Source organism: Vespula pensylvanica, chromosome 6 (assembly GCF_014466175.1).
Source record: "Vespula pensylvanica isolate Volc-1 chromosome 6, ASM1446617v1, whole genome shotgun sequence".
Taxonomy (NCBI): Eukaryota; Metazoa; Arthropoda; class Insecta; order Hymenoptera; family Vespidae; genus Vespula; species Vespula pensylvanica.
Window position 1 is genome coordinate 7,682,776 of NC_057690.1, and position 13,107 is coordinate 7,695,882.

The window sequence follows — 13,107 nt, forward strand, 5'->3', positions numbered from 1 at the left end:
GCACGGGAGGCGCCATCTTCGAAGCTCCTAGTCGTATTCGAGAGGAAGACGCGTATCGAATGGAAGAAGAATATCAAGAGCGTTGTTGTTTTCGTCAGATTTCATCGTTGGAACGTCGTCGACGTGAATTCGCTGGTAAAAAGATAGGATCATCCTTGAAAAACGAGATAAGACGAGACCGAATGAAGCTATTGGAGAACGGCGAGATGTTGAGCTACATCGATCTCGTTTTAAAGCAATTGAGAAAAGCCAGCAGAGATCATCGATTACTTGTCGAGCAACGTCATCTTCGTGACTCCTCGACGTTCGGACGTCATCGTTTCTTCGAAGTTCCAACTTCCTCGTCAGTTTATACGAGAGATTGGATAAAGAATAGAACAAGAAGGGAGGAAATGCAGGAAGAACTCTTGGAGTATCATCCACGAGCAGCAACGAGGTTGTTGACGAAAAGAAAGACGTACGTCGATCGAGAAGAAGAGAAAAGACGAGGGACCTACGGATACGGTAAAAGTAGAGGAGCTTTCGAGAGGATCGTCGAATCGAGCAGCTGTCGAGATCCGAATTACGTTCTCGATCAAGAAGGATTCGAGAGGAAACTCTTGGATCGGCAACTCTTCGACTGGACGGGTAGATCCTCGACCGGTACCTCGACCGTCGTTTGATCGTCGGACCAACGAAGATTTCGACCTGTAATCCCATCAGCCTTCTTTCTTCGTTCTTCGTCGTCGTTCGAAGAAATCGTTGACGAAAGAGAAAGGAAAAGAGAGAAAAAGAGAAGAGAGAGAGAGAGAGAGAGGGAGATAGAGAGATACAGAAAAGCGTACGTAACAGGGACGATACGAAGATTTCACCTACGTTGAAAATCGATCTTCTTCGATCGGCCATCGAAGGTAAAATCCTCGATTCGAATTTCTCAAAAGAATTTCGAACGACGTTCGTTTCTCTCAACGATTTTTATCAAAAGAACGTTTCTCAAAGTTAAACGTACTAATACGCCGCACTCGAACGTTCTCTCTTATTCCTCTTTTCGAATACGATCTATAAGAAAAAGAAAAGGATCAAGAAGAAGGAAGAAAGAAGAAGGAAGATAATGCTCGAAATACGCGCACGTGAGGATAAGCATAAGGACGATGGTTATGTTCGGATTTATATATCGGAGAATAGACTATTCTTCGATGTTGAAAACAGACCACTCGGTATCGACAATCCACTACTGACATATTTTAGATCTCGATAAGCATTTAAACGATTCGTTCGAAGTGACGAAATTCTCGTCGAAACGACGTGGAGATGATAACGTCGAGATAACGATCGAGGAACGAGAATACGTCGATTCCGTGTGCTCTTTCTCTCTTGAGCACTCCTAGGACTAATTAGCGAAAAGAGAGCATTGTACTGCGATTCGTGAAAAAGAGAAAAAAAAACAAAAACAAAAAAAGATAGTAAAAAGAAAAATAATGTGACTCCGTATACTTCGTCGTTCGGTGCGTTTATGCTTTGCCAGATATATATATATGTATATATATACACATATACATTTATATATATATATATATATATATATATATATATATATATGTTTGTTGCTTTTTATTTCATTTTGTTTTGTTATTTTCTAAATCGAGCGTTCTTTCGAATCGAAGCCGATTAAATTTTCGTTTAATGTTCGCGCGCGGATCACAAACACCGGCAAAAAAAGAAAAAAATATTCCAACGGGACGCGCTTTTCCTCCGTTTTCGATTTAAATAGTCGACGGACTAATGGAATTTTGAATCCCCTATAGCGAGGGAAAGGATTAATATCAGTCGGACTATTTCTGTTTTTGTTCTCTTTATGATTTTTTGTTCTTTTCCTTTTTTTTTCTCTCTCTCTCTCTTTTCTTTTTTCCTTTTTTTACTCTTCCTTCTTTTTCAATGTTGTCCGTAGAGAGGGAAAACAGATGGCAAAGGAATAAACGAAAAGTGCAATACATAGGATCGGTTCTCGCATGGAATTTTGATATTGCAATAAACCCCTCTTCCTCACCATTCCCTCACCACCAACACCACCTCCAACAAACCCCGAAAACCGGAAACGAAGGTCGAAAATAGATATCGGCACCTCTTTCCATAATTCTCGAAGTATTCAAAATACGGGTCGCGTTTGTAAAATTAGATAGCACAAACTGGTTAGACGTATTATTACGATATTATACATATATACATATGCATCCTTTGTCAATACGAATCCTAGGGCCTATATAGGTTTCTTCGATGGCGCTAAAAAAAAAAAGGGCAAAACTCTATTTGAAATAAGCACGTTCGTAATCGTCGAACGGCTTCCTGTAAATATATTCCTCGATTAAGGATAATAATGATAACGATAGTAATAGATAAAATAATAATAATAATAATAATAATAATAATAATAATAATAATAATAATAATAATAATGATAATGATAATGATAATGATAACGATAATGATAATAATAACAATAATAATACTAATAGAGATATAAAATTATAAACGACGAAAGGCAATTAACGCTTTTCGAAAAAAATACAATTTCATCTTGAATTTCAAACTCGTTCCTCGCTTGCTTTCTCTCGACGTTGATATCGTATTTCTACGTTAAAGCGATTGCGAATTCGTAACTCGTCGACGAGGATAAAAGAGGAATTAAACGATCAAATCAAATTCCAAATGGAAAAGAAAGAAAAAAAAGAAATATATATATATATATATATACATATATATGCAAAGAAAATTTTAACGAATGTGTCGTTCCTCGTCGATGATCTACGTCAAGGCTGATCCTTAAAGCGTGGCAAACGATACATCCATTGACAAAGCCGTTGAAATAAATAAAAAGATAACGAAACAGGGTAGCCTATCAATTATTAAAAGACGTTGATCCGAGGAAAGGCTGCGCTTTAGGGATCAGACCGTCGCATATTCGCTTTGAATATCGACGGAAGTATCGTTGAAAGAGCATGAATACTCAAACGAGGTCGTTTCACTGTCGTGCATTTTGTTTTTTAAATTTTTGTAATCTTTCCTTTTTCTTCTTTTCTTGTTTTTTTTTTTTTTTTTTTTTTTTCTTTTAATTTAAAAAAAGAATCTTTTTCGAGATATCGAACGATATACGACTAAGCATCGGATACGTTTGCATCTTCTTGATAAATATGTTTATATATAAATATATAAATATATACACATGCATATACACGTACACGATAAAACCTACATATGTATATACATATACATATTTACGTATCATTCTAACAAAGCGTGTAATATACTTTTGTGTAAATAAAATCGACTCTTGACGTCGCTCGGCGTATCTCGTAAGGTTTTTAGTTAGTTTTATAACTGTGAATCATTATGTGCATATCTCGCTCTTAAATACATACATAAATCGTAGACGTTTCACGCGATCGTGTCGATCATTCTCGAGCAATAAGAATCGAACATTTAGATCTTCATTATTCTACAACTCCGATGCCGGGTGCATCGAATTTTTCATCTTCGTATGTATACTATATACATATATATATATATTCCTTGTATGATATATATATATATACACATATGTATATATAAATATACGTATACACAAGGATAATATATACTTACATACACGTAAACACAATCGTTTCTTAAGTTCGAGATTCGTCTCGATTCGTAAATCGTCGCGTCTATTGTAAATCGAACGAAATCATTATACTGTACATTTTTCATGACGCCCCGATGTTACTGTTAACTACTTAAGATTTCGAAAATCTTTATCTTAGGCGCGCAAAAAAAAAATATAATAAAGAAGTCGCGTGCGCGATCGCGTTTACGGTCGCTCGTTTTCTCTATCTTTGTTTTTTCTGTCTCTATATAATCTCTCTCTCTCTCTCTCTCTCTCTCTCTTTCTCTCTCTCTCTCTCTCTCTCTCTCTCTCTCTCTCTCTCTCTCTCTCTCTTCTCTCTTTAACGAGAGAAGCAGAGAGTCTAACGAACGTACGCGTGCGCGCGCGAGTCCGTGCTTTTGTTATACATAATTATATACATGGAGGTGTTTTAATGATTACGATGCGATCGATAAGAGACGAATTTATACATTTTTTCTTCTTTTTATTCCTTTTTTGAATAAACAGTAACAGTAATAACATTACATAACTTCAATTCTTAATCTTCTTATCGAGCTTATCGTAACGATACACTAACTATGTAAATTGCTTAAATGGAATTTCGAAATGTATAGAGAGATTCGAATACATACTAAGAAATTCACCGTGAATGTATTCACCGAGTGAAAGATATACGAGAGATCGTAAGAAAAAAGAACGAGTGTCCTTTGTGTTATATATTTTTCTTTTTCTTTTTTCTTTTTTGTTTTTTTCGAGTTTTTGCGAGGTTGCGCGTGAACACGTGTGCGAATACATGCGCGCGCGCACGCGTCTTTCTGTGCATGTATGTGTGCGTGTATGTGTGTGATGTGTGCATAGGGAAAAGATTTACGTGTATATATACATATATATATATATATATATTTATATACATATATATATATATATGTATATATACACACATAGTCAAACACCATTTCTATCGTTAATAAAAGAACAAGAGAGACGATGAAAAAAGAAAGGAGAGTAGGTTAATAAAGTATACTGCGATAAGTAATTAACAATCAATGTAAAGTGGGTGGTACGTGGCAATGTTAAAATTAGAAAAGTTTATGTCGTTTGAATCATAGAAGTTTACGCCTTCTTGCTACGATTACCACCCTGATACGTATTAATTGTTTATCGGTCAATTATTAATTAAATTATATATCGATTTCTTCGCCTTTAGTCAGAGAAGAAGAAAAAGAAGAAGAAGAAGAAGAAGAAGAGAGAAAGAGAGAGAGAGAGAGAGAGAGAGAGAGAGAAAGGAAGAAAGAGAGAATGAAGATAAAGAAAGGCTTCCGCAAAGTTTCCTTCTAAACGTTTAAACAGACGATCTCATTAGTTTATTAACAAAAGAAAAATAAATTGCATTCATTTCTTTAAAAAGAAAGAGAAAGAAAGAGAGGGAGAGGGAGAGAGAGATGGAAATAGATATTATTATACTGTCACAAAGTGATCCGATCGTTAATACGACTTATTAGTCATGAATTATTATTATAAAAATAATTATCTCTAATAATACTCATTTTGGAAAAGATTGTTAAAATTTGTATTGGTAAAAAAAAAAATATGTGTAAAAAGAAAACTTTGCGCAGGCCGATTTATGCTGTTGTAAAGGCAAAACTCCTAGGCAATCTAACGACTAATTAAAGTTCGCGAAAGAAGAAGAGATAAGTGGATAAATGGTAATTAAAAGAGGTGTCTACTTGATCGCGAACGTGGAAGAGGTTTTTCAAATTTGTTGATACTTTTCATACTTTAAGATTAGGAATTATTATGGCCTATTAAACTACTGTTTCGCAAAGTTTATCCGTCGACTCGGTCATTTTCGTTTCAATATTCTTCGTAATTTCCGATGAATCTCCGATGACGAGTAATTGTAATGTTCGTTTTGTACATAAATATAATTATATATATATATAATATATATATATATATTATATAAATATATACATATATAATAGGGAAGAGAAAACTGGAGAAAATGTATTTCTTTTTCTTCTTTTTCTTTTTTTCTTCTCTCTCTTCGTAAGAGAACAAAACCTCGTAAAACGAAAACGACCGAGTCGCCTTTAATCGTGAAACGAAAAGTGACTTTTTAGAAAAACTCGAGCACTCTTTTTGCGTACTATCGTGAAACGTATTGCGTGTAACGTCGCATTGATACTCGATATAATCTATTTCGAATTCGACTGAATCGACATAGGAGATAATATATACCCCCATATTTTTCTCGATGTTAAGCTTTTTCGCAGAGCGCATAGGAAAGTATGTACACGATTTTACGAGATTGGGAATGATCGAACGAACGAACGAACGAATGTACGAAAGGAAGAACGAAAGATTGATCGTTGGAGCTATCGAAACGAATTGACGAGAATTCAAAAAGAAGGAAAGGAAGAAAGAAAAAAAAAGGAAGGACAACCGAGGATTCTTGATTGATCGATAGATAGATAGATACCCAAATAGATAAATCGCTAATCTTATGCGAATGTCCTGTCATTTATCTTCTTGTTACCAAAGCAAGATGAACAATCTTTTTTGATTTTATCTTTCTATATATATGTCATTCAAATTGATCGATAATTATTTAAGCAGGAAAATGGAAAATTCGACGTGCGGGATCACGATCGTCCATTCCGAAAAAAACAAAGTTTCCATTTCTAATTCGAACATTTAATCTCTCCATGTTGTTGTTTCCTTTGGTTTGGATTTTTTCTCCATTTTTCCTTCTTTTTTTTAAATTAAAAAATTTTTTTCCCCCTTAATGAACCCAGACTTTTATAAATGATTTCGCGTAAAGGTCATCTACGATTGGTCGCTCGATCTTTGCCTTATCCAATCCGGAGAAATAGTCAAAAATAAATCGTAACCACATGAAATAAATCACAATCACAAAAATAAATCATAAATAATAATCGTACGACCTCACTTATCGTTATAACATTGAGAAACATTTTTTAACATAAAAAGACTGTTTTCCCCCGTGCACGATAGCAACCGTATCGCGTAATCTCGTAATCCTCATTAAGATACATTTGGTATCGTGCGATGTACGAGAGAAGAATAAAAAAAAAAAAAACCTAAAAAGAAAAAAAAGAAAAGAAAAGAAAAGAGAAAAAAGAGGACACTACGAAACGATAGAAACTATGTGCACAATAGTAAATAAGTCGTAATGTACACTTGTAAAACAAGGTTCTTTGTACCGCAAATCCTACTTACAATTATAATTAATTAGTAAATCGATCGACCATTGTGACGAAACACGAAAGGGTATAAAACACTCGGTGGCTTTCGCTTAGAAGTAAAAAACAACGTTTGTCTAAATTCGCGTGTGCGTCCATCGTCGACGTTTAAATACTACGACTATAGTCATCGTGATTTAAAGAAGAGTAAATGAATTATAGATAAATTCACGCGGATAACGAAAGGATTGGTTCTCCTCCCCTTTTTTCCTCTCTCATTCCTTCCCCTAACTCTCTCTCTCTCTCTTTTCCCTCACTCCCATTCCCAAAGGATTCTTCCTTAATCGTGCTAGTTGAAACTTTTATTGTAAATAGTTTAAATCGACCTAAATGGCAAACTTTGTAAATGTTACACCAGAAATTCTTTCGAATCGATCGAAAGATGATGGATCAAATTCGCCGAATAACGGATTGATCGTTCGTCGAACCTTTCTCGATAATTTCCATTATTGATAATATTTGTTCACCACGTCGTAGACACATTTCCAACAACGATCAAAACCTTCATTCGTCGAAAAAAATAAAAGCAAACAAAAAAAGAAAAGTAAAGAAAGACAAACGTATGTTTCGTTAAACAAAAAAAAAAATTGCATATCGGAGGATGGAACAAAACGCGTCGTATTTTGATGGCGATCCGCATAAATTGATTTTCGTTATGCGCTGTAAATATGCTACATAATGATCATACAACTTTTCAAACTATCCCACATCAAAAAATATGAAATATGAGAGTATTTGTTATAACGAACGATCGTTACGGTTTTTATACTTATCAATAGTACGATATGTGACAAAAAAAAAAAGAAAAAGAAAGAAAGATTCATTGTATTTTACTTTCTATACGAAGATTGTTCTCATCGCACCGACTGACAAACCGATATTTAACCGTGATCGAAAGAAAACGAGTTAATCGTTTAATTTCGTTCTCGATTTAAGTTAATAATTCAATTCCGAATTCCTCAGATGTACCTGTAGCATAAAAGTCCGGCATATGCGACGCTATTAAGAATCATGCATCGTTAGCACAAGATCTTCCGTTTGATAAAAAAAGAAAAAGAAAAGGGGAGAAAAAGAATAATTAATAAATGACAAGGAGGAGAAAGAGTGAGAGTGAGAATGAGAGAGAAAAAGAGAGAGAGAGAGAAAGAGAGAATGAAAGAGAGAAAGTATGCAAGAATACGAATGAAATTGATTTAAGAGAACGAGAGAAAGAGAGAAAGAGTGGGAGAGAAAGAGAAAGAAAGTGTTTAAGAATGATATGAGAGAAAGACAGATAGAATGATAGCTTGACAATTTATACAACACAAATTCATCGATCTACTTCAATATGACAGTGTGCCAACTCTTTATCCGAGTATCGCTAACGTCCATCACGAGTTTTTCGTTTTGTTTCTTCGTATTCTTCGGTCTAATGTATGTCGAATTAATAGTATTCATTATTGCACATCGTACACGAGGAAAAATGATTATATACTGTGAGATAATACAAGTACAAAGAGTATTTACCGTGTATACTGATTTTCATTTTGAAACGGTAGAGACGAATAACTTTTATACTGTATTTTTATCATTTCAAATCATTATTATTTTTCACTGCCTAATACGTTCTTTTCGTTTCACGTATCTTCGGATATTAATTATGTATGTTTCTTATTGCTTTTTTTCTTTTTTTTTTCGTTTTTCTTTTTCTTTTTTACTCGATCGTCTCTTCGCAGGGAACAGAAAGCACGATTTTATACGATGCACAACATTGAGCTCTGCATTGTGTTTCTGCAAAAGAAGAGAGATAAGTCGAAGTATTAAATTATTAAATAATGAAAGGAGAATGGCAATATAATAAAAGCGAAGTATATTTCTTTGTATTTTTTTTTGTTAGTACTTGTAAAAAAAAAAAAAAGAAAAGAAATGGAAAGAAAAGAAAAGAAAAGAGAGACCAAAGAGAATTTTATTTTACGTTGTGTACATTTATTGAGTTTACGCCGTGTACGTCATCGCACGAGAAGATTTGTGTGCATCGAGTGCTTTAATTTTTCTTTTTTATTTTTAAATCTTATATATATATTATATATATATTATAATTTTAATTAAGTTATACGATAGTTTTGAAACTTTTATTACAAATTCGATCGTGTGTATCTAATTAAAGGATTAAAAAAAGGAACAAAAAAAAAAAAATCAAGCGTAATTCACATACGCGTCATTATTATGATGTATATTTTTTCAAAGTCTTATTGTATATCGAGATATTATTATAATTATTACTATGTGATTAATGTCAACGATTATTTATAGTTCACCGATTTATGTGCTTATCCGTTAAGTAGGCACAGGTGCCGTTTATTTTATACTTTCTCATAGGGTGCAATGTGTATCGCTACTGTTATATTTTATTAAACATCTGCCATAGTAGCTCCTTGTGGTACGTACGATGTTTCCCTCATTTATACGTAAAATATTCGTCAGGTTTTTCAAACTTTTTCTTTTTTATTTTTTTCTCATAATCTCTTTTTATTTGTCGCAGTGAGTTATAACACGTTTTCCTCTTTTTTTCTTTTTTACTTTATATATATCTTTGAATATATATATATATATTCAACTTATCGACGTAAAATGAATAACAATCTATCGAAGAAACTCACGAACTCTGTCTCGAAGGACATTTTGTAAAAAAAAAAAAAAAAAAAAAAAAAAAAGAAAAAAAGAAAAATGAAAGGAAAAAAAAAACAGAAGAAATAAAATGATAAAACGAAAAAAAAAGGAAAAAAAATAAGAACAAAAAATAGAACGAAGTACGCCGAACGCATCGAATGTTGCATCGTTTTCAGAAATATACGAAGGGAATATAAATAATGCACGAGGGTAGGATCATTAATCGAGACTCTTCTTGCACGTTCTTCTTGTATATGTATAAACTTTGTAAAAGATATTTTTCCGAATATCCTCGCAGCCTTTTAGAATCAAACGTTTCTACTCGGTCAACGCCAACAATGCGGTGTCTTTGATTTTTTTCATTTATTATTCTCGTACCTCGAAGTACAATGCGTTTCAATAATTCTCGATGTAAGAATTTTTCGGAGATCATCCGCGACATCGAAATTAATTTATCGACGATATGTGAAACTTAAATACAGATATACATATACATGCATACATACGTACATACATACATACATACATACATACATACGTGAGTACGTAGGTATGTATGTTATAAATTCACAGCCTATAACTGTATGTACACCGGAATCCATTTTTTCAGTAGCTAAAAGAAAAAAAATAAATAAATAAACGAAAGGGCCTAGAACTTCGACTTTATCGTTATTCGTCCGATTTTTATTTAAAGCGACGTATGCTTTAAATAAAAATCAAGTACCAATTATTCTCTCGAGGGAATGAAAAAGATAAAATAGATTATTTCACATAGCACACACAGTTCAGTAAATTGTAACGAAAGCAATGAAAGAAAATGCTATTTTTATATGTTGCACTTTATCATCTGCCGTGGTGACATGTAGATATAAAAACGTCTACTATTTGTTTCTTGGCGTACTGTGATTTGGGTTAAATCGTCTTAGGATTAAAAGTCCGCGTTTTAACGAATATATTATATATTCCTTGATCCATCGAGATTATATATATATATATTTATTATAATAAATATATATATATATATATATATATATAAAACATTCACAAGAATCCAGATGAATTTAAAACGCGGAATAACCCGATGATATTGACGTCACGTTAATTAGCAAGCTTAGATTACATAAGCGACGAAAAAAATATTTCTGAAGATGATCCAAGAAATGTTCTTGCTCACAGTTATAATAGATTACTACACAATAAGATTTACTATTATTGTATCATTACTATATCTACATTCCTTTTAAGAATCTATCACTATTACTTTACGAAACTATCTGTAAATAAGTATTTTGTATTCCTGCAAAAATAAAACGAGATAAGAGAAACGTGACAAATCTTCATGTCTTTACTATTGTTGTATAAATATAAAAACGTGATAGGTTTATACGTATGGCAATGATATTCTTCAATCGTTTATTCAAAGTCAAAATAAATTTAACATTTCGTATTAACAATTTTATGAAATGCGAATATTACAACTATTTCTTTTTCTAATTAGATAATTTATATAACTAGGTACATAAGATATAACTAGAGAAGATTTATGATGCCTTGTAACATCGAATAAGATCCATCAAAATTTTAACGTTCGTAGTAAAAAACAAAAGTCCGGAAATCCATATAAATAAAAACGTATTAATGCCTTGAAATTCTAACAAATAAGCAAAAAATAGCCATATACCTTGACTCAAAATCCAAGCACAAATTAAACTTATGGATCTAAAATTACTCATTTTTATATTTGGTAAGCAAAGTGGTAAAAGCGATAAAAACCAAAAGAAATATTGAGACGTCATTACCGAGTTGTACATAACAATTACCATTGCCTGAGTAAATAACGCAAACGGTAGATTAGATTTATCCGAGTATTTATACGACAATGATAGCAATAACATTATTTGCGGTAATAATGTTAAAACTTTTTTTAACAAATTCGGCTCGATTCCAGATGACAAATAGGACATGTAGAAATATACTGAAAAATTGTGTTTAGCATCTCTTCTTATCAAATGATAGAGAAAACTTTCGTATAGAAATTGATAACCATAAAGTTTATAATTAAACCCAATTAATACTAGTAAAGAAAATGCGCATCCATTAACAAATTTAAATTGATTTAGATTCGGTATAAAACGGTTATATTTGTTAATAGATAGAAACATAGCCAGGCTAAATATTATTGGATATAATCTGAAATGTACAGAAAATCCATGAATTAATCCAGCCAGAAGAAATTGATCTCTTTGTAGAAAATCTAATGTTAAAATAACTGGTAGTACTGCTAAAGAATCTGCATTGCCTCTGGTAGAAATAACTATTGTAAGTGGATTATACAACCAGAGAAATACACTAATAGTTACTACCTTATCGTTCCATTTTTGTCGCGTAAGTATTCTTCTTATTAAGACTGCTACTACAATATCTACTAGAGAAAAGAAAATTTTACCAAAGTCTTTATGTACATAAACATTTGGAATCAAAAGAAAAGCTAACAATGGTGTATATCGATAGGTGTGACGCTTAAATGGTGTATCACCTTCTGTTATGTGTCTCGCAGCATCTGTGAATACTTTGTAATCAATGTCTGTATACGACACATTAAAATAACTATCATGAAAGTTTGCATATGCCACTAATATTACTCTCAGAAAAAAAGCAATTATGCAATGCTTTTTAAACAACGACAAATCCATTTTAAATGAATTAAAATGAATGTTTAGAATACAAGTGACAATTAAATCACGAATCAGACATACTAGTTTTCAATTATTATTCATTGTTTACAATCGTATATTTTTACTGGCAGCAGCCTTTACTACGCATGCTTTGAAACGAGCAAATTCCGCTTCGCAGTCATTTTTACGCAGAGTCTTTTTTTCTAACACACACAAAGCATACTGTTTTGCAGTCTCTTCACATTGTGCTATTAATAAAGGATATTTTTTAAATCTATCTTTCGCACTCTTTACAGCTTCCATATTAATTTTCTTTATAATTTTGAAATTGTTCCTTTATACGTTGTTTATGTAATTCATATGTAATAATCTCCTCTTGTGTTGCAGATCTAAACATATTATAAACAAATTTACCATATATGGTAGACAATGATAGTACTGTCGCTATACTAACAAAAAGAAGCGGGTATCTGTGTACAATATTTATTTTACGTCTCATAGTCTATCTAACTACTTTCCTCTGAAATTAAATATAAAAAGAAGAATTATAAATTTGTAATTGAAATAACCATAATTCATAATAAATTTGTATGATATAATACTTACATAATCAATGGTATTATGCTCGTATGGTTTGGAAGTATCTATTCCATCACAAACAATAGAATTTGCAGCATGCTTGATACAACACTGTCGTATATCTTCTAATACGTTTTCGCAACGAGAAGGTTGATATAGATTATCTACGATAAAAAGAAAACGTATATTAAAAATAAAAATCCAATATCATCTTTTACATGTTACTAATTTTACTGAGCATAAAGATACAAACCTCTTAAACATTTTTGCAATTTACATGCAAGTACTTTACATGGATCAGTTGTCGTCATTCAGTATT

General features: G+C 32.4%; 1 protein-coding gene across 1 annotated transcript; it reads right to left on the reverse strand.

Moving 5' to 3' along the window:
- Positions 1-10,933: 10,933 nt before the first annotated feature.
- Positions 10,934-12,376, reverse strand: LOC122629882 (GPI mannosyltransferase 1). The gene has a single exon (XM_043813743.1). The coding sequence runs from the start codon at positions 12,225-12,227 to the stop codon at positions 11,076-11,078; it is 1,152 nt and encodes a 383-aa protein (XP_043669678.1). The 5' UTR covers positions 12,228-12,376; the 3' UTR covers positions 10,934-11,075.
- Between the last annotated feature and the right edge of the window lie 731 nt (positions 12,377-13,107).

Excerpts from the sequence above, each read along its gene's own strand:
- LOC122629882 (XM_043813743.1), bottom strand. The coding sequence starts at position 12,227 with ATGGATTTGTCGTTGTTTAAAAAGCATTGCATAATTGCTTTTTTTCTG.